Source organism: Silene latifolia, chromosome 5 (assembly GCF_048544455.1).
Source record: "Silene latifolia isolate original U9 population chromosome 5, ASM4854445v1, whole genome shotgun sequence".
NCBI lineage: Eukaryota > Viridiplantae > Streptophyta > Magnoliopsida > Caryophyllales > Caryophyllaceae > Silene > Silene latifolia.
In genome coordinates, this window is record NC_133530.1 from 86452987 (window position 1) to 86476558 (window position 23572).

The window sequence follows — 23572 nt, forward strand, 5'->3', positions numbered from 1 at the left end:
ACCAACGAGAGTTAGTTAGGTTGTGATTTGGATACCCGGAATTCGACCATATTGCTAACCTAGGTTGAGACCGATAGGGAGAACCGGGTAGGGCACCTCTAAATTAGCGTTTGAAATCGACCTCCGAGAGGAGGAGTGGGATGACCCGGAAATTGATGGGGGCTTAATGACCTTAGCAAATATTAGACTACCTTGGGAAAATGCATGTTTTTGGGGTAGTCGGGTGTTGAGTTAGGGATTCCGACCTTCGAACCCGAGAGGGGGGTTGGTGGGTAGTGCTAGTGTCCTACTTCGAACCCGAGAGGGGGGTCTTAGGCGAATTAGAGCCATCTCCTCCTTGCTTGTTTACCCGAGTGATTAGCCTAGGGAATTCGTATGTGGAATTACGAATTGTTGTGGGAGAACCGAGTTCTAGGCCTTTTTATACATTTGATTTACAACTTTAATCCTCTCTTATTCATTTATCATCTTTTGTTAATTTGTATTTTATTTTATTTAGTTTAGTTGTTTAGTTTTAAACCTCTTCCAAATATTTCCGACTTAGCTAAGCACGAGAATTTAGACAATTAGTAATCACCCATGCTCCCTGTGGATTCGACCTCGACTACCCTACTACATTAGTTGAGTTATTTGTTTGATCGGGGGAGTGCGACAAACCCCGCCTATCAAAATGGCGCTGTTTTGGGAGCATTGGCATGATATTAGTTGTTTTGTTCTAGTTTAGACTAGGTCTTTCTTTGTTACTAATCCCTTTGTTGAGTAAGTGGAAGGTGTTTTAGAAGAACCGGGTAATCTTGAGTTCTTTGAGGTCCCATTTGGAATTCCCGAAGAAGCAACAATGGCCGCGGTTCCTATGAGGGACAATTTGGCTCCGAAGAAGGTGGTGAACCCAAGTATTATCAAGCCACCTATTCAAGCCAATAACTTTGATGTGAAGGCTACTTTGTTGCAACTAGTCCAAGGAAACCAATTCGGAGGGGGAGCCACCGAAAACCCCAATGAACATCTTAATGAATTCTTGGATAGTTGTGACATGTTCAAAGCAAATGGAGTGTCGGAGGATGCCATCCGCCTTAGACTCTTTCCTTATTCCTTGAGGGGGAGTGCTAAGGAATGGTTGAAGAGTTGTGAGCCCGATTCATTTAGAACTTGGAATGATGTCTGCAAGGCCTTCTTGAACAAGTACTTTCCACCACAAAGGACCGCAAGAATTAAGAGTGAGCTCCAAGGCTTCACCCAACATGATGATGAGACCCTTTACGAGGCATGGGAAAGGTATAAGGGACTCCAAAGGTTGTGTCCTCACCACAGGATCGGAGATGATGAGTTGATCAACAACTTTTATGAGGGGTTGAGCAATGAAATGAAAATGAACCTAGATTCCGGCTCGGGAAAGGGGGCATTAGACAAAATTGATCACAAGACGGCTAAGGAGCTTATACAAGAGATGGCATCCCGTACTTTTCATTGGAATAATGATCGCCACAAGAGGAAAGGGAAGTCCAATGTGGAATCAACAAACAATGTTGAGGTTAAAGGGTTGATAGAAGAATTCAAGCAACAAATTGCTTTGTTGAACTCTAGTAACACCTCGAGAAACTCTTCATCAAGTAAGTCTCAAGTGTATTGTTGTGAGATTTGTGGAGATCAAGGGCATTCACCAAATGAATGTCCTTTGATGATGGGAGAGGCAAATTGTATGGAGCAAGTGAATGGAGTGTGGGAATCAATTCCGGCTAGACAAGCCTTGAACAACAATCAATACCATCCCGGAATGAGAGCCCATCCAAATTTTTCCAATGGCTCACAAAATGCCCAAAACCCCACTTTTCAACAAAATCCACAATTTACACCAAATTTCCAAGCCCAAAAGCAAAATCCCACCTTTCAACCAAGACCACCATTTCAAAAAAATTCTCAACCATTTCAACAAAACTCTCAACCCTTTCCACAATCAACCCAACCCAAATCAAACATGGAGCTCATGATGGAGCAATTGATGAATTCTCAAAACCAACTCGTCAACACTCAAACCCAATTCATCACTCATTCCAACCAAAAACAAGAGGAGACAACATCCTCTATCAACCAACTAAGGACTCAAATGCAAGCCTCCCAAAGAGTGACGGATAATCAAATCTCTCAATTGGCTTCTCAAATAAGCCAATTTCAAACCTCAAATAGAAAGTTTCCGGGTAAAACCGAGGAGAACCCAAAGACCATTAATGCTATACATTTGAGGAGTGGTAGAGAGTTGGAAGACCGAGTGTTCGTAAAGAGGAAAAAGAGTCGCAAACAGGAAGTTGTGGTTGAGCCACCAAAAGTGGTTGAAGATGATCTTGTAGAGGTTGTTGTGGAAACTCCCATGGTAGTTGATGAACCTACCAAAATTGTTGAAAAACCCAAGGAACAAGTTGTGAGAGCATATGTGCCACCAATTCCTTTTCCCCAAAGGTTGGCACGGGCAAAACTTGAGCAAAAATATGGGAAATTCATGCACATGATGAAAGGTGTGAACATCACCATGCCTTTTATTGATGCCATCAAGGAGATACCCGCATATGGAAAATTCTTGAAGGAGTTGATTTCCAACAAAAATTCATTGGGTCCAAGTACCATGGTAAACTTATCACAAGAATGTAGTGCTATCCTATTGCACAAGATGCCACCAAAGCTTGAAGATCCGGGTAGTTTTTCCATACCATGCACAATTGGGACCGTTCATATTGAGAGAGCCTTGTGTGACTTGGGGGCAAGCATTAGCCTCATGCCTCTCAATATCTTCAAGAAATTGAAGGGTTTTGAACTTTCGCCTACAAGAGTATCTTTGCAACTTGCGGATAGATCGGTGAGGTATCCAATTGGCCTTGTGGAAGATGTACCACTCAAAGTGGGAAAGCTTGTGATACCTTGCGACTTCTATGTGATGGATATTCCCGAGGATTCCAAAATTCCAATCATCCTAGGACGCCCTTGCCTTGCTACGGGGGGTGTCTTGATTGATGTGAAAAATGGCAAACTATCTCTTCAAGTTGGTGATGACAAGATAGAATTCTCGTTGGAAAATTCCATGAAATCTCCTTCTATGAGTGACTCTTGTTGTAGAGTGGATGTGTTGGAGGATTGCTTGAATGAGCATAATCTTGAGCCTTCACGTTTGGATCCATTGGAAGTTTGTCCAACAAACAAGAAGGGAAATGGAGGAGTTGATGATGTGTTGGGAGTTGATGTGAAGGAAGACTTGGGTGAAGATAACTCAAGAGAAGATGAATTTGAAGGCCAAATTAATGATGAGATTGAATCATTCTTGAACTCTCCGGATTCATTTGTTCTAAGCTCTTTTGAAGGTGCAACTTGGTCGGATAATTCCTCAAGTGATTGGGAAGCTCAAATTGATGCTTTGGAGGCCGCTCTCAATGGAAATAGTTCGAGTAAAAAGGAGAGTCAAGAAAATTGGGATAAAAATGACAACACCATGAACCTCAATGTTGAGAAGTTGACTCCTCCACCTACTATTCCTTACCAATTTCCTTACCTTGGTGACCAAGAAGAGAGTTGTCCAACAAGTGAAACTTATGAGATTCCGTTCCTCTTACCACCTAGCTACCATTTCAAGTTTAAGGGTTCTAACTATCAAGAGGGCCCAAAAAAGGGAACCAAGGAGAGTAAGAGGAACCATGGGAAGAAGCGTTGGAAGAGAACTCGGGTGCGGTTTGTTATAGCTTGGAGCTACCTATGCTTGTTTGAGGGTTTTGCTAAAGCTTTTGACCGATTACTCCGTGCCTTGAGTGACATGGATCACGCTACTTGGAAATTCAAGAAACAAAATTTTGAATGAAAGGTTTAGTGGAGTCCCTTAAGAACCACCACATTGTTAGTATTCTCTTCCCTTGCTTTATTTATGTTTTGCTTGCATTTGCATTTAGTTTACTCAACCGATTAGGAGTTAATCTAAATTAGCTCTCTTTGCATTCATGTAGTGTAGTTTGCATTGTCATTTAAATTTAGCATATAGAATAGTTCATGCATTACATTCATTAACCAAAAACCACTAAAAATTTGAAAAATCAAAAAATCTTCAAAAAACATGTATTTTATTTCGAAATTTCCTCCACACATTTATTTCCATTTGAAATATGTAAATAAATAAGTGTGGGGAGGAAATTCCATCATTCAAAAATACCAAAAACATGTTATTTATTTTCAAATATTCAAAAAAAAAAATCAAAAACATGTTCTTACATTTTAGAAAATTCAAAAAATCAACAAAAATATGTTATTTATTCTTCCTATTCTCCCCCTATACTTTGTTCCATTGAGGACAATTTAAATTTCAAGTGTGGGGAGGGAAATATCCACTTTGTGCATATTGTTTATATTTGTATATATTTGCTTGTTAATTTGAGAAAATCACAAAAATGCCTAAAAATTGAAAAATTTCAAAAATTTCAAAAATATTGCATTGTTTATATTATATATATTGCATTTGTCCTAACCATTTTGATAGGCAACACATGAATCATCGGAGAAGACGTTTGGTAAAATTCTTCCAATTCTTTCTCCTTTATCCTTCCTTTACTTTTTGTATATAAGCATGGAGGAGGACGGGATATATGATGTGGGTGTTCCTTTTGGGAACCGTTTTGGATATGCGTGTGTTGTTGATGTGTTGTTAGGTCTAGAACTTGTATGCATTTAGATTAGAAATGTATATATTTGTTCACTCTTGCATTCACGTAGATTGTTCATATGTTTAGTTGCATTTCATACACGTTGCATCTCGTATGTAAATAGTTGCATAGATGGTCTAAATGTGGAGGGTATATGTCGTCAATGATGATAATTGTTTTGTCCGTGTCATTTCCCTCTTGATAGCTCGTGCCTTTTGATGACACATGTTAGGGTTTTTCCTTGCAAAAACCCGGAAGTCTAGCTTAACAACCAAGTTGCGACCACCTTGTGAGACCGTATTAGGCCCGAGACTTGACCTTAGACCGACATAGCTACTAAAATGTGAGGATAGAGCCTCTTTATGGCCGGTCCATCAAACCGGTCCTGTTTAGGTTATGAGAGTAGTTCTCCTTACGTGGTATGTCATGTCAAAACGCACAAGTATGGTGCTCATTCCTTACCGTAGAAGTGTAGATGTGCATATTGAGACAATTTTGTTCAATAAAGTAACCTCACAATAGCCAAATAAGCTTTTGTTATGCCCTTGAGTCAATCATTTCCTTTTGTTAACCCATTTTGAGCCTAAGCCTTATCATTTATATTGCCAACAAATTAACTACATCCCATAAACAACTCACCTTGGTTGAGTAGTTCGTCGTTGTGGTTCTTTTGTGGAGTATATTTGGGTTGAAATTTTGACTCACCTTGAGGTGTATGATCGCAATGCCACATGAGTGAAATGCAACTTTGGCTACTTTTGGCTAATAAGAGGTGAACAAGTCGTGAAAAATGCAAGAAAGAAAATCAAAGAGAAAAGAAAAAAAATGAAGAAGAAAAACAAATAGAAAAAGAGAAAAATGAAATGAAAAAGCAAAAAGAAAAGAATGTACATTTTTGTCTCAAATAAAGGGTTGGTAATTTGCAAATTGAGTTTGTTTTGAAGAGTATTGAATAATTTTTGAAAATGACAATCTTGTCATATTTTGTGAAGGAATTCATTTGCATTGGTTGAGTTTAGTGAATTGGTTAGATGTGGCGACTACTCGATCTTTAGCCTCACATTTCCTAAAAATGGTGCTTGCACCAACCCCTTTTCACCGAACCCAAGCCCCATTACAACCCGGTTGTCTCTCTTGTATGTGCATCGTTTAACATTTCTCTTGCGGATATTGGATTTAGTACCATATTAGATTGCGGGCATGCTTCGCAAGTCGAGTTTAGGAGAGTGATTTTGGTTACTTTTTGTCACAAAAATCACCCCGTTCTTTCATTTGAGTGACTAGTGAAACCCGTGAGAGTCGGTCTTTGGTCTCCTTTTGGTCAAAGGTTTGATATGGAGTTGAATCTTGCGTGTGTCGTGTCATTCTTGGGAGTATAGCGAAGTACTTCCTCTTTCCCGCCTAGAATTTGTTTCTTAGGCACTCCGTGTTGTCTATGTAGGTTGCTTGAGCTAGAATTAGGGAATTGACACCTTGGTAGGACCCGGAGACGACATCCTCCACTAATGACTCTCTTTGTTCATTTTTGAAACAAAACGGCCGCTTAGATGAGGAAAGTGGTTTGACTTTTTGTGATGCATCTTATATGTTGATTCGTGCTTAAATGTTGGATGTGTCGAAATTTTCCGCAAGCCCCCACTTGCCTTGCAAGGGAGCACATACCTCATTGTGTTTCGTTGTGAGTTGAAGGGACGGAGAAGGCCCGTTAATTGCCTTTCGTCGGATATTATTAGTTTAGCTATTCTTTTATATTATGGGTCTCGGTTTAGTTTAAATGAGCTTACTCGAGGACGAGTAAGATTTAAGTGTGGGGAGGTTTGATAAATAGTATTTTAGTCAGTTTTTACCCCGCATTTATATCTTATTACGAATCGATTTTGCGTGCTTAATGGTTTAATTAGCTCATTTAATTACTAATTTATAATAATTAATCGTATTGGTTATATTTATTAATTATTTGGATTTTTATTTAATATTAACATTAATATCGTTTCATTATAATTTGTAGGCGAGGCGGTATAATAAAGTGGAGATTCGAGTTAGAATAAAAGAGAACGGAAATCGAGGAGCGAGACGGGTCAATGCGAGATCTAGTATTAAACAAAAGTAGCAAAGTCAAAGGTTGACAAATTCAACCAATGACTTGCTTTCATCACCCTTGCCAAGCATCACCTTCCTCGTATCATCATCAACAACACGCAACAACAAAGATCCTCCATCATTCACATCATCATCATCGGACCCCGCACAATTCACCACCAAACCCGCCATCACCATCCTCCATTCAACCTTCATCACCTCCAACATCCATTACCATCCGTATAAACCACCATTTCACCATACTACCCCATCGCCATTAATCACCACCTCCATTAACAACCATTTAATACCATTTAACCCGACATCCCTCAATAACCGACAAAGACTTCAACCACTCCATCTCGTCGGCGACCCCAAACACCATCAACAACTTCACCACCTTCATCCTCGCCATTCACCCGCCACCGGAGCGACCCTGAATCTCGTCCTCGGACACCAAAGAATCACCGCAATCAAAGCTTCATCAATTTCGACCTCGAAGTCGAAACCGAGTTATTTGGAAATGGATGCTACTCCATGCCGGTGCCCGGCATTCGACATCCTCTACCGCGAAACACACCCAATTTGTTCTTTTTGTGAAGACCTCGCTACGGTATAGGGACCGGCAGCCATCATCCAAAAAAAACGCACCAATTCAACTCCCTCGCATCATTTTTGTGCTCCATGCCGGTGCCCGGTGGCACAACACACTTCATGCTTATTTCTTCCCTTTGCTTCATTGACCTCGCTGCCGCAAGACAAGCCCTGGCCGCCGCGCGTCTTGTGAAAAAGAACACCGATCGTCCTTTTTCCTGTTTTTTGTTCTTTTTTGTCTACTTTTTGTTCAATTATTTGGGGAATGCGTGGATTGGGTTTTGGCTGGGTGTTAGGATTATTATTATTATTATTATTATTATTAGTGTCATTATTAGTAGTAGTAATTAGATGAGGAGTATAAAAGACACTACTTACACATTTACTTAACCCACATTAGACACAACCCATTACTTTACCTTAGAAATTAGACTAGTTCATCTTATTCTCTCAATATTGTAAAACCCTCATATTTCCTCCCTTCTTTTGATTCAATAAAAAGTTATTATCTTTCTTTAATTATTAGTTTAATTCTTCTTTTGTTCATTCAAGTTCTTCCCTTTTCATTAGTTTACAATTAGTAATTTTGGGTTGTATTTGGAGAATTGAAGAATCCTTCCATATTTTAATCCAAGTTCCTTTCTTTGCTATTGAGTGGGTATAATTTCTCTTCCTAATTTCATTTGTTTACATTTATTTTTCTTTCAAGTTTAATCTTAATTGTTTATGTTAGATTGTTGTTATTCTCTCTCTTGTTCATCTTTTCTCTTCTCACCATTGTTGTTTACAAGATTGAATCTTTGATTTCTCATGTTAAAGATTGAGTCTTTGTGTTTATTGAGTTAAAGTTTGTGCCTTTAGTTTAATCTTCATTGTTTCTTGAATTAAATTGTCTTTCCTTATAATTTAAGTTGGATTGTTGCATGATTAGTAATAGAATTTGTTCTTCCATTATGATTATGCATAAAGATTCCATCTTTATTGTCTCTATTGCCTTTAAAAACATGATTAGTGAGTAGTCTTTTACTTGGACTCGGTTTGACCCAACATGAGTAATTTCACTAATTGAATCTCATAAAGGCTAATTATTTGGGGAAATTGGTGAGGGTAGTTTAGAGGATTGATTTGGGTTTATGGATTGATTTTTGGGTAGTGTCGATTTATGACCCTTGTCCACCAACGAGAGTTGGTTAGGTTGTGATTTGGATACCCGGAATTCGACCCTATTGCTAACCTAGGTTGAGACCGATAGGGAGAACCGGGTAGGGCACCTCTAAATTAGCGTTTGAAATCGACCTCCGAGAGGAGGAGTGGGATGACCCGGAAATTGATGGGGGCTTAATGACCTTAGCAAATATTAGACTACCTTGGGAAAATGCATGTTTTTGGGGTAGTCGGGTGTTGAGTTAGGGATTCCGACCTTCGAACCCGAGAGGGGGGTTGGTGGGTAGTGCTAGTGTCCTACTTCGAACCCGAGAGGGGGGTCTTAGGCGAATTAGAGCCATCTCCTCCTTGCTTGTCTACCCGAGTGATTAGCCTAGGGAATTCGTATGTGGAATTACGAATTGTTGTGGGAGAACCGAGTTCTAGGCCTTTTTATACATTTGATTTACAACTTTAATCCTCTCTTATTCATTTATCATCTTTTGTTAATTTGCATTTTATTTAGTTTAGTTGTTTAGTTTTAAACCTCATCCAAATATTTCCGACTTAGCTAAGCACGAGAATTTAGACAATTAGTAATCACCCATGCTCCCTGTGGATTCGACCTCGACTACCCTACTACATTAGTTGAGTTATTTGTTTGATCGGGGGAGTGCGACAAACCCCGCTTATCAAATATACTAATTAAAGGTCATAATGTAAAACAAGAAATTACACCACAATCTATTATTTCAATATGTCAATGATCAACACTCAAAATAGCACATTTGTTATTTAAATAGTGTAAAAACTCTCAAAATGCTAAAAAAAATGTTCAATCTGTCGTTATAAAACAAAACCTAATTTTCTGCATTTTTTTTGTCGTGTTCAACTTAATCTTTACGAGATGTAAAAATGATGAAGTTCAGAAAGGAGCGGTTAGTTTTCTGTTATTTAGATGGACCTTTCAAGAGAGATGAAAGCTTTGCATTTTAGACCGTTTTATGTGTGAACAGAAGGGATTAAGTAGTGAGCTAAAGGTTGTTTCGAGTGGGAATGAGGTTGATTGTGACGAGTTGGTTGACTAAAGTTTTTCCTTACTAGATCTAGAAAGGGGATAATAATTATGAGATAATAAAATTTGAAGAAAAAAGGACAATAAAAATGAGATGGAGGTAGTAAGATTTATTTATGCAAAATGAAATAAATAGCAAAGTTCATGTATATATATAATATTCAAACTTATTCAGTTTACAAATATAGTATCCAAACACTTTGTTTGAGTATCTGGAATGGAGGTAGGGGAGGGGACGGGAAAAAGACTAGGAAGGGAAAGGGAGAGAGATAAGAAGGAAAATTGCTTCTTAAAACTTTCTTTGTTGAAGGAGAAATAAATTGTCTTCGATAACGGTGATGAGGATCCATATCATCTGGAGTAAAGATTAGTGTTTTATGGAGGTAAATGCGATTTATGACTTCTTAGATGTAAAACGTGGCTGAAAGGTAGTGATAGTGGTAGTGGATTGAAGGTTGTTTCAAGTAGTAAGAACTAATCACAGTGACTGATGTTTTATTTTGTGGGTAAATTAGTGGAGTGGAGGGAGGGTGCATTTGTGGAGGGTGATGAGTTTAACGAGGATAGTGATAATAAATAAGGTTATTTATCAGCAAAATATCGCTTGCATTAAAACATATAGGTAACATGAATAATAACAAGTATCATATATATAAATTTCATACTATTTATTTTCCTAAAAAAACATTGTCGAGAGCAAAGGTTAGTTTCCATTGGATGGTGGATTTTTCTAGAAGTAGGGGTTTAGTTTTTCACTTGGTTGGATAAATTTGAGATAAGTTTCGGAGACAAGGATTGTGGCGGAATTTGGTTCACATTCAAACATACTTCAATAGTTTGATCGGGAGATATAACATTCTAACTACCTCTAAATATTTTCATGTAATTACAATTTGATCCAGGAATGATTAAATTATAGTTGTTATTCGAATGAAGGAGATTTGTTGAATAATTGAGTTGATTATGCAGAGTAGATATTATTGTTTTCCTTATCAATTGAAAAACAAACAGGTAAATTCTAAAAACTATCAGTCCAAGTATCATATATATAAACTTTATATTGGTTTTATTTTCCTAAAAAAAAGTATTTTATTAATCAAATACTCTTTTATTCTTATGTCAATATTATGTTAACGACAATTATTTGTTGGTCATGCGGCATACATAAAATCTTAGACATGAATGATGTGCTATATGTCTATATTCCATTTTATTGTGAAATTTATCACACATTATTTTAATATCCGTGCAACGCACGGGCAAAAAAACTAGTAACTACAAAAGCTAGTAACATAAATATCACCGCGATAGCCATGACTTGGAGCGCAACGGCAGAGTTAAGGACGATTCCGCGACACCATTCACTTTTTAAAGTCAACTTTGTTAAATATTGACCTCAATTATAAAAGCCAAATTTTAAATTTTTTTACCTAAAATTTACGTATTTGCGTTTGTTATAAAAAGAGGTTTCGGAAAATTATAATTTCGACCAAAAAACATAATATATAAATGAAGAAAAACGTAGTCAAAGTATCGTCTCGTAGACCGTAAAAAGTCAAATGTATAGTTTGGATTGGATCGGAGGTAGTATAAGATAATAAATTTTCAATTTATTTGTGTATATTTATTGTTTTAAATAATAACTAGTTTTGTGCCCCGTGCAATGCACGGATCTCCTAGAGGTAACTGTCTAAATCCCATGATTCTATTTTGTTGCAGTTGGGTAGATGTACTATATTACAATTTCACATATATATAATAAAACCACACAATACTTAACTTAGTTAACCATATGAAATTCTGTATATAGATGTGAAGAGAATTCCTTCGACCATAATCCCTCGGTCTCGGTCAATCGTTAAGGTTTACATAAATAGGTAAGTATACAATTAATGTGTACAAGTGGACATGTAAGAGGATACACTAATTTATCATTAAGCATCTTTTTATGAGTTAGATGAAAACTCATAAACTTTAAATTTAACTTGAAAGTTAAACTTGGTCAATTACTTTCCAAGCTATTGTTAATGTAGCACCTATCGTCTTAGTCCTATCGTCCTCAAACTCGTAACATTAGCCACCATGCACCCTCGCAAAATAACCAGTGCGACACCAATTTGTGCCCTCCAGCCCATTCATGGCAAGTGCCATTTTTTTAATACTCTCAAACAAACTTAAGAGAGGCAATCACAACACACCTTAATGAAAGTTTTTGCGCAATTTTCGACCTTAAAGCTGAGAATACTGACTTCGGATTGAATATCATCTAAAGGCTAAACTATATGAAAATCACGCTTACAACAATGTTGAACAATTATAGGAGCTCCTACACAAGAACACAAATAAGAACAAATGTAAACAAATTACAATAAAATACCATTGAGGAAGAGAATAATGAGAACATCTACACTTATATGAGAGCAAAAATTTTAAGCTTTTGCGCAATTTTCGACTATATCGGCTCACTCATCAGTTCTATGTTTGCTGCCAAAAAAAAAAAAAAAAATCAGTTCTATGTTTGGATGAAAGTGTGAAGGTTAGAATCTATGTACACCATGCACCATCTTTTATAGTAGAAAATAGTCATTTAATTTCAATGGTTAGAAACCGTCGATCCTATATTGGCTATATACGGAGTAATGACTATCAAATTGCCACACATAATGACAATTAAGGCTGGCGTTTTATTTCTTAAATAACAGAAGATGAATGGGAGGCGTATTGAAGTATTGGGGAGGTCAAAGGATTTGCTTATTAGCGTACTATATTCTCTTCAATAGTTTGTTGTATGAGGATGTATTAGACTTGCCACATGTCACTTATAAGATTGCATAGGTGTCATCTAAATAGTTGCTCAACTCTCCTTTTAATATTATTATATATAGATTTTTTTAATGACAGAAAATAAAAGCATATTTTTATTTAATAAAGTCGAACCTAACAGTTGTCTTTTCAAATATCTCATACTAATTAAAATTTGATTGTCTTTACAAGACACCAATATATTCAAAATATAACTAATTATCATGTATTACAAGTTACAATAATGTATACATACAATCTTTACCTCTACCGAACCTCAAATTTCAAATCAAGGTATGAGATATAAATAGTAGTTTAAATTGAAGTCATTCTATACCGAACATGTATTTAACAGTTAAAGTTTAGTATTACGGCCCATTAGCCCACGGGCCGCCCGAGTTTTGACTAAAGGGCGGGTAAGGGCAAGGATAATTGGCTCATAATTCTGACCCCGTCCGCCCACCCACACTAGTCTTAAAGGACAACTTTTTTCTTCACGGCCCGGCCAAGCCCGCATTTGAACAACACTATTTTAAGCACTAGTCATCTAAGTTTATTAAACAGAATTTGTCTACTGAAGAGCGGGAAAAAAAAACAGAATCCTTTTGTAGCAAGCAAATACAACAATTTTATTCTTAATTCATTAAAATTTAAAAGCCACATAATAAGCCTAATAATACACGATATTTAGGACTCAGTTTTCACCACAAACTAGTAATAATAATAATTTATTATTATTATTATTATTATTATTATTATTATTAGAAAATACTCCTTTAAATAAGGTGGCTTTTCCGTTGGAATCGTTGACCATGAGAATCAAGCTACCCTTGTGACTTGTGAATTGTGACACAAGGAGGATTGGCCCAATGGGCTAATCTGTGAGAGGAAGCTTCATCTACTCCTTTTGGGATAGTTTTGGGCCAATGGCCCAATTGAGTTAGCGAGGAACAATGCATCATTGTCCAAAGGCCTCCTACAAAAAATGGATTATAAAATATCTTCGTCACATTTTCATATTTTTCCACAACCTTCAAATGATTAGATACAACTATACAAGTCCTACAAAAGAAAAAGGTGGTTTGCTTTATTCAAATTATATATATATATATATATATATATATATATATATATATATATATTATAAGAGAAGTACAATTCATATCAATATTAGGGAATTACAATCCATATAGGCTATAAAGCTTATGTTATACATTTGCGACTATAAATGAGGCAGAATTTGTGAGGCGCTCCATTTTTCCAATGACAATACTTAGTCACGCAATCTGACACAACATCAAATATAACAAATAAGGCAACAAACAATAATAAAATTGTTTGCCAACAACAACAATAACAGCGTCCTTATATCTTACATGTTATGCCGTTATGGTCAAGGACAAAAGTCTATATCCAAAAATAGTATTTTTTTTCTAGATTTTTGAGAAAAGTTACACATTTTTAAAGGGAACGCATAAAACAATTGGTTCAGTCAAAATACCAAAGTTATAAAGTTTGTTTCATACCAACAAATAGAGCTAATCTTAATGCCACAGTATGAGAAGGATAAGTTCAGTCATATCCTACTTAAGTACCTCCCCTTCCCTATCTGTAGTTATCATTGTTTGAAATAACCGAAATAGAGAGAGTAATTATTGTTACCAGCATAAATTAAGTACATAATTGAACATTAAACAAGTGTATATCTATATTATAAAAGCAAAGGGAAGAGAATTAGCACAACCTCCTACCACCGGAACCACCCTCACGTTGGCAATTGTAGTAGACAGCAGCAACAGGCAAACCAAGATTGTAGAGCTCAGCAAAGTCTCTAGTGTTGAAGTTCTGACGCCAGCCCGGGGCGTACACAGTTTGCCTACCCAATTGCCGGAACAATACAAGTATGAATCGGTGTATCCCGATCGATGGCCGAGGGCTTTCATAGCAAACCACCTCCTGGCCTATACAATGACGTAGTCATAACAACAACAAAGTAACAAGAGGTTTAGTCCCTATATAATCAATCAAATCTATACACTACTCGGCTGTCGTCCCAGCTGAAGTTTGAAAATTTCGAAATTTTTAGTTAAAATTTTCGATTTTTCGAGACCCCTTTATAATATTTCCCTTTCACCTCCGTTGAAAATTTTCGTCCCGCTACCTTAAAATCCTGGCTCCGCCCTGACACTACTCATGACATTTACAGCAAATAAATATACAAGTAAAAGACAGGACGATAAATATGACATCATCTATTGTTTGCCGCTACTTGTGGTTTGCTCATTTTTAGTAATAGTTTGACTCTCACAACTAAAATACTAAAAATAGAATATTATTACCTGGAATGTGGGACCCAAATGGACATTTCATGATTTGTGTTGTCATATAACCTCAGGTGACTCATAATATTCCCTCTAATTTATTTATTTTTTCCCATTTTTTTTACGCAACATTTAAGAAAGATCATAAATAATATAATAAAAAATAAAAAGTTGGCAAATGAGGCATAAAGTAGGATTGTTTGGTGTTTTTTTCCTAATCAATGACATAATTTGTAAATTTAGAGAAATTATAAGGATGATTTTGTTAAAAAAAAAAACATCCTAAAATAGAAAGAAAAGTGGGGATAAAAAAAATCGGAAAAGTGGTAATTTATCCCCATAACAATTACAGGTCTTAATCCCACCTTTTAATCTCATCTCTTTTAAGCAATCCCTCAAAAAACATGATCCATTAAAATAGGTAATGTTACTTGACACTTTAATTTCTTCTCTTAATTAATTTACTTCATTACTAACCGTTTCTCCCTCATTTAAATCTCTCCGTCACCTTTTATCCTCCTCTCTCTAACGTTTTCTACTTTGTTTTTATGAGTTCAAATAACCAACAGTATAGCATCCGACTCCATAATATACTGGTAAATTTGTACATCTTCATAATGGAGCAAAAATACATAATTCATTCAATTAATCTACTTATTGATGGATAATGAAGTTTGACTCGATAATTGGCCTTGTCTTATCATTGATTACTTATTGACTATTGAGCCTCATAGACCCTCGCAATAAATCTAGATCCCTGAAAATCTGAAATATATAAACAACCTAAATTATGAATAAAATAGTTTTCAGTTTTCGTGGGACATATAAGTATATAACTAGAAGTATAAATAAGTGAATTTAACAAAGTTTGTTTATTAATCAATTAAGTAAAAACACAGAGTGAAAATTATTTTCGGACTATTAAAAGGTTTTCATAATCTCTAAATCACTGTTAAAAATTTTATTACTGTTTCAAAACTAAAAACATGGGGTGAAAATTGTTTATTAACCAACCAAGTAAAAGTACCCCTCTTTTTAACTTTCTACATATGGTACCCCTGTGTTTAGCTTTTTCTTTCCCAAAATACCCTTTAGCAATATTCCGTCATAACACCGTTAAACCTAAGACTTATGACACCTCTTTTTTGTTGTTTAATACGTTAATCCTTATTTTATTTAGCAAATAAACACACCTTAAGCTTAATCTCACTCATCCCCACTACTACCACACCTTCGACGACCACCACTCGTCGCCGACACCGGAGCTCCTGTAGAGGTCATGCACGCATCCTGTGTTCCGCCCAGCACCATACGAGCTGCCACCATCATAATCATCCCTCCACCTCCCCCAAAAAACACAATAAGATGTCATCAGACCACTCTTGATTGCAAACATTAACTTTATAATTGGGATGAATCTGAACTTTCCCAATTCAAGACCACTCCAAATATTAGCAGAGCAGAACAATCGATTCACTCCATGATTGAGCTAAATAAGCCACTAAGTTGGCTCGACGTTTTCAAAGAGACTCGAAACCGCAAAAATTCAAGTTATAGCAACCCAGAAAATCACAATCAAATTCAACACAAGACGGCCTTATCCGGCGGCTAACGCAAGGAGATAAGTAAGTAGTAGCAGCACCTTTAATTGCTTAGAAATTCAAATGCAATTTCAAACCTTAACAGCTAGAAAATCGCTCCAAATTGGTAGCACAGTGAACCCAGAATTTCGTCCAAATTAAACTAAAAAAACTTCAGAATATATCATTAAAAATAGTCTCACATCACTCAAATTCGGTGTGGTGTATAGAACAGAGAATGAAATGGTGGAGATTTGGTTGTTGAGTTGTTTAAATTGGGGGCATGTGGTTTAGATGATGGTCTTAGATATGGAGGTTGAAGGAAGGATGTTAAGTGATGTCTCCTAGTTGAGAATGACGGAAAACGATATCAGGCCACACACGACCTCTGCCGGAGTTCCGGTGTCGGCGACAAGTGGTGGTCAATGGAGTTTGGTGGTGATGGTGTGGTGGTAGTGGGGATAAGTGATATGAGACTTGAGGTGTGTTTATTTGTTAGATAAAAATATGGTTTAGTGTATTAGATAAAAAATAAAGGTGTCATTAGTCTTAGTTTTAACGGTGTTATGACGGAATATTGATAAAGGGTATTCTGGGAAAGGAAAAGGTAAACATAGGGGTACCATGTGTAATCTGCCAAAGTTCGAGGGTACCATGGGAAAAAACCGTAAAAAAAATGTGTTCAATATAAATCTACACAAATTCTTATTATAGACGGGAGATATCTTTATAGATATAGACGGGCTAAATAGCCCCCTACTCTAAGCATAAGACAAGCAACAAGTTGCATGGTGATGCCAAAAAATGTCACCAATATTTAATCCGTTTTTTATTTTAAACGGATATATCCGTCTATAGTTAGACTAATTGATAAATCCATCGCTTAGTTTTTTCAAGACGGGTCGGAGAAGCAGTAATGACGACGTAAAATGCCACTCATAAAACGGATTGGGGACAAGGTGGGGGCACCCCATGTGCTTCCCTCTCTCCTCTATTTGGGTCATTTGTGAGGAAAAGTGGTATCTGTCACTCTAAAGTATAATTCCATATATTGTCTATTTTAGTGAACCAAGTATTCAGTAGACCTATATCAACCAAGCAAGTGTCTTCCAAATACAAATAGTGTACTAGGTAAAGAAAAAAAAAAGAATTGATCATTACGAAAAGAAAAAAAAAAAAGAGTGTAGTGAGTAGTGACCAATCAGTCGGTAGACTTTGTACTTTAGGTTCCAATTCCGTACTATCAGTGGGACCAACAGAAACTTTTGAGGCCAGAGCTTGTATTTATGATTTTAGAAACTAACGATTCTTTTTCCAAATCGAACATCTTTTTTAATACTACTACAATTTGTAAAAAAAAATTGTCGATCACTCAAAATTTGTTTGGTTAAAAAAACTTTGACATACAAAAATTCCTAGTCGCGGGACACAAGTTATGACCTCTTAATGTTTTTGGATAAAAAAAATTGAGTATTTTATATAAAATGTCAAATGTCAAATGTCTGGGATATCGGGTGAATTTTCCAATGAAAATATTACTTTTCATACCCTTTAGTTTATCTCGACACAGACCATACACCTGTTAGTCTGTTGAGGTTACCTTCAAAGTTCAAACTAATTAACTTCCCAAACTTTGAAGTTCTAAAAATGTTTCTTTTACTTTTGACAATATATATTGCCTATAACTCACCTTGGTATATAAATTGCTCTAGAACATCTCGCACGTAAAGCTGTTCATTGACGTGACAACCTTTTAGACTCCGGACCTCCTAACAAAGCAGGCTTAGACAATGTATTTTGCAAAATTTTGCACTACACGACACTACGACATATCTATATTTTTAATTTTGGATGGATAATATCAATAATTGTGTTTCTACTTTCTACCCGGGGGAAAACAATCTTTTAAAAATATAAATTACTCCCTTCCATAAAATCAGGCACCCTATAATTTTTTTTTAAAAAAAATGTCTATTTGTCAAACACAACCTTTAAAAAAAAAAATCTTCCAAACACCACCTTAAAAAAAAAAGTTTGTAAAACACAACCTTTAATAAATTTTTTTTTGTCAAACACGACTTTTTGGCCGAAGGATTCAATATTTTACAATGGGGTGACTTTCAATCGATGTTTGAGATAGCAAACGATGTCGGTTTGAGGTGTTCTTGTAGTCGTTGGAAAGGTGGAAATACAAGCTTTCCAGGAGTTATCAACACAATGGTCAAATGTGGCCTTATGTAGGGTCTATTGATGTGTAAAGGGGAAATATAGCAAATCACCCCCATAAGTTTGATACTATGTGCAATTAAGCTCCTTAACTTATAAATGTAGCAAATATGCCCCATAAGTTTCTCTTAATGTGCAATTCACCACATATCTTATTTTTAATAATGAAATTAATGAAATTTACTAAATTAAATATATTTACTATTATTAAAAGTCAAAATTATTGATCAAATATTAATCCTAAAATTCTTAATTATTAGATAGCATAATCAAATATTTTTTTTTATTTATTTTGGTGAAAAAATATTCATAATATGAGAATTTTTATTTTTTAGTGAAGTTCCAATGAAAAGTTACATGCCCAAAATTTTTTTGATCTTAAATTTGGTTCACATTTTTTGGTGAATATGTAAATATTCCATTTAATTTTTAATAGATATATTTAAAATGATTTTTAGAATAGAAAATAATAAGTTTTAGTGAAAAACAATGGTAGAAAAATTGATTGGAGCTTAATTGCACATTTTGAAAACTTATGGGGGTAATTTGCTACAAGTAAAACTTAGGGGGTTGAATTACACATAGTACATAAGTTATGGAGGTAATTTGCTACATCCCTGTAGTGTAAAGTAAGGCTTGTCGAAGAGGCTAGATGTAAAGCAAGTGGTCATAAGGTTTTTCGTGGGTCTTTAAATGGGGTTATGTTGTTTTGTTTGGCCTGAAATTTCGTATGGAGTTAGAGAGGAGTGCAACATAGGTCGTAGTTGTGTTGCTTTTGATGGTTGTTGGTTGCAAATGGTAGTTTGAGGTGAGTGAATTGACCCACGAAAAAAATTCCACTTTGACATTATTCTAATTGTTTTTTACCTTCAATTTAACTCCCTTTAAACCACCACTTGCAACCAACAACCACCACAAACAACACAACTAAGACCTACCTTGCACTCTCCTCTACCTACATACCAAATTTCAGACCAAACAAAGTATCATAACCTCATTAAAAGACCCCTTAAAAACCCTCGACCACTCGCTATTCTCTCTGATTAGCCTTATTTTACACATCAATAGATCCTACATAAGGCCACCTTTGACCATCGTGTTGATAACCCCTGGAAAGCTTGTATATCCACCTTTCCAACGACTCCAAGAACACCTCAATCCGACATCGTTTGCTATGTCAAATATCGACTGAAAGTTACCCCATTGTAAAATGTTGAGTCCTTCGGCCAAAAAGTGGTGTTTGACAAAAAAAAAATTATTAAAGGTGTTTTACAAACTTTTTTTTTTAAAGGTGGTGTTTGGAAGAATTTTTTTTTAAAGGTTGTGTTTAACAAAAAACCAAAAAAAAAACTCACAGAAACAGAGGGATCAGAGGACTTGGATTTGAAGAGATCTGGGAAAACTCTGTAAAAACGTGCGGCTTAATGCGCATGTATATATGGAAGGTATGTTATTCCAACTCTTCTGATTCCCTATGTACTTGTGTCCGATACTCGACACTCGGACAAGGGCATGACACTCATTTTAAGCCAAGTTATGCATATTTTCATATTTTTTATTAAAACGATCGAGACCGACACTTGAACACACACCCGTATCGGATACTTATAAACAAGTCCGAGCAACCTAGTATGGAAGAAGAAAGTGAAAGGGAGGACTTACCGAAGGTTGCATCCGTGGTCCCAGGAATATCAACCACCAACCTTCAGCCGACAAAATACAAATTCATCAATTTTTAACAATAGACAAATATACAAAGAGAATTATAAACTCCAGCCAGCCAGCCACACAGTTAAAACACAAGAAGACTTTTCCACTGCACAAAAAAAAAGGATGCTTTGTGTATGTCACCCATATTTCCCGTGGATTAGTTCTTACTCCCCGTGGAAATATGGGTACCCTTAATACATCACAAAGTTAATACAATTCTACTAACAGTATCAAATGCCGTTTCCAATTGTTATTGTCGAGCATAACTACACCTTGATTTTGGTCATGGCGTATAAACACGTTTAGTACCACATTAATATATAGTGACTCGCTTAAACCTTAAGACATGTCAAATACATATCAAATCACATGACAAGTTGACTAGTAAATGTCAAAAAATTTGTTTTTATTACCATTACGTGGTTGTATTTGAACCGTTTTAAGATTAAAGACGAATATTCCGCCTTAAGCAAGACTTACTGAATTTTCAAAACATTAAATAATTGTTGTAATGATTTTAGTTAGTAGGTCCGCAAAATTTAGTCAAGCAAACATTCAAAGTGGCATATAAAGTGGAGATTCGATCTTGCAAGAGGATTAGAGAAGTAAAGGAAAAAACTTGGGTCTTTGGAAATAAAATAAAACTCACCGTAGATATCATGGGAAAAGGTATACCTACTTGTTATTATTCCTCGTACATGCACGTCAATATAAGTTAGCAAGCGGGCCTAGAATTGAACAAATTAAAAGCTAAAGGATTCAGGAACCAATTCTTGCTCAATAAACAATAAGAAAAAAAATTGATAAGTTGATCAAAATCTTTTTGAGCTAGAGATCTAAAAAAAAGTTCGTCTTTATCACACACCTTAGTACTGGAGAAATTATAGGTGGAAAAAAGGGGGAAATTCCTAATAAGCAAATATCAAATACTCGAGGTACCTATTTAATGGTTCGCGTCATTACAAACATGGTATACTATCGGTTTCTTGATCCAAAAATCAGTTGTCGTTCCCTGATCTCAGTTGTTGCGCTAAAAAGCGTCGAATACCAACTCAAAATATGCTTATATATGCTTCTGTGTAACGAAGCATATATGGAATAGACGCGGGAAACCAAAGAGAAGATGAAAGATAAATAAAAAAATCAGGAGGGTTTGAGCTTTTGCAGTGCCCTGTGATACAATCAGAAGCTTACCAGTGCAAGCATTCCCTAAGATTCGGATCACTTGGGCTAGGAGCATCAGGATCCACCATCACCTAAATTATACAAGAGGACTTACTTTAGCTTATTTTTTAGGTGTACGCAGTCTTACCCCATGTTTCATATATAATAAAGAGAGTATTTCGGAACGACCCATAAATCAAAATTGAGCCGACAATTACATTGTAATAAGGCCTCTTTGTAATGGAAAAGAAAACGAAAACAGTTTTAATAAGTCATTTGTTTTTTTTTTTGATGACGAGGGGGTTGAATCCCCCCGGGCCCATGCATTCCCGCACCACCACATGAACCATGTAAGCCACCCCTTTGGGGGCTGCAGTGGCCAAGTGATCATCGTCCCAACTGGTAGTCGAATCCGGGACATAAGTCATTTTGTTTTACCCGTCCATAAAAAAAAAAAAAAAAAACAATAATAACAGCCGACAACGTAGACGAGAGGGATGGAGGAGTTGGAGTTACCAAAGTATAGCAAGTCCTGAAGTCATCACCTCCAACCTGAACCCTAGGTTGGGTGACAACTTGGGAGGGACTAAATTCACAAGCATTACTAACATCCCTACCATTGTAGGTAGCTCTTAAGGGAACACTCCTATTAAAGGGATCTAAGACATCCCCAACGACTCGACCTACAACTAGTGGATCTCTAGCAACCCTAGGCATGAGGACAAGTTGAGGACAAGTTTGTTTATTGGATACGTATATGAGAAAGACTAAATATAGAAAGGAAGCGGAAATGATAAATGTGGAGACCCTAGTGATTGCTTTATATAGAAATAGGTCTGAGCTTCAGAATGCAACAACATCTTCTTTGGCATCTCATGTTGCATCAATAGCATCTGATGTTCCTCCTTATTTTCAGTGTAAACCTCCTCTCTTAGTCTCAGCTTTTTTAAAAAAAAAAAAAAAAAAAAAAAAACAAGGACGATAAAAAAAAAAACAGTCAAGTGTCCCACTTACTTTCTTAACTGTCACGTGGCCCAGGGAATATCAGTGGGCCCCTGAAGATAATTCAACCAATGCAAATATATATAGAGATACTTGGTGCTTAAGAAGGGGGATTATAGGAGAGAACAAGGTAGAAGTGAAAAAAAGTCAATACAAATAACATTGACCCATTGTCTCAAGGTGATCTCCCACTGTATACTGGGTGAACTACAAGTCTAAAACACTCCGCATCAAGCACAATCTTTTCAATCCCCATTTCGACACGCATAATACAAAGTTGTTGAGCACAAGTGTTTTTTTTTTCCCCTTTTGTTTTGTATGAATGGAAGAGATAGGTCATCTTTCAGACGTAAGCAAAAATGCGCCTATATAAAATTTTGAACTACTTTGACGTAATATGGTGCTCAAAAACAAAAGAAATAAAAACAGACAATAGAAAGAATATTTTGCATATGTTTTCCAACACATTATCTGCTGAAATCATTTAGTTTTATTATTCCATATTGATAAGTAGTAATTTAGCGTCATTATACCCATGCTTTTATCTTGTGTTTGACTCGATTTTGTGTGTTTTAAATGTTAAAAAGCTCATTTTGTTAATTAATTAAAAGTAATTAGTTTTATTACATTTATTTATCGGGAATAATTGTTTTATCTCAAGTATATGATAACTCCTCTCATATTTTCGTATTTGTAGGTACCGAACAAGTGAGAGCGGGTGAATAAGACGGTGTCAAACAATAATTGCCATTCCCAATTAATTCAAGTGGCAAATTCCTACAGTAGCATTTTTGTTCATCCTCAAAAGTTGTACTGCAACTGCGTTGAATTCAATACCAAATGCCAAGATTAATTCATCAAAATAGTTGAGGAGAGTTTCTCTCCATTTCCTAAAAAGAAATGGAGAGGTCATTTTCTTTCGGTAGTCCAGATCATATTCTGGCATTATCGAACCACTCAAAAATTATGGGTAAAAATAAAAGGATAATGATATTTGGTGGAAAAAATACTATTAAATGAGTTTAAAAGAGTAAATGAAGAGAAAATGGAGAGAAAGAATTGGAGAGGATCCATTTCCAAAATAATTGCCACACATTTGTTCACCCTTCTTTTACAATTATACATCATCTATCATACATCACCATACATACCATCATCAACCATACATCTAGAGCTGGCAAGTCTGACCCGACGCGAGTGACCTGA

General features: G+C 36.0%; 1 protein-coding gene and 1 non-coding gene across 2 annotated transcripts; both read right to left on the reverse strand.

Annotated features, from left to right (window-relative positions):
- Nucleotides 1–1207: 1207 nt before the first annotated feature.
- On the reverse strand, nt 1208–1314 carry LOC141658280 (small nucleolar RNA R71). Its single transcript, XR_012549174.1, has one exon. It is a non-coding gene; the product is annotated as a small nucleolar RNA R71 (small nucleolar RNA).
- An 11652-nt stretch (nt 1315–12966) lies between these two features.
- LOC141656212 (protein VERNALIZATION 3-like) lies at nt 12967–22081 on the reverse strand. Its single transcript, XM_074463055.1, has 5 exons — nt 21881–22081; nt 21395–21456; nt 20153–20193; nt 14108–14324; nt 12967–13339 (listed from the first exon to the last, which is right to left on the reverse strand). The coding sequence occupies exons 1-5, from the start codon at nt 22079–22081 to the stop codon at nt 13258–13260; spliced, it is 603 nt and encodes a 200-aa protein (XP_074319156.1). The 3' UTR covers nt 12967–13257.
- Between the last annotated feature and the right edge of the window lie 1491 nt (nt 22082–23572).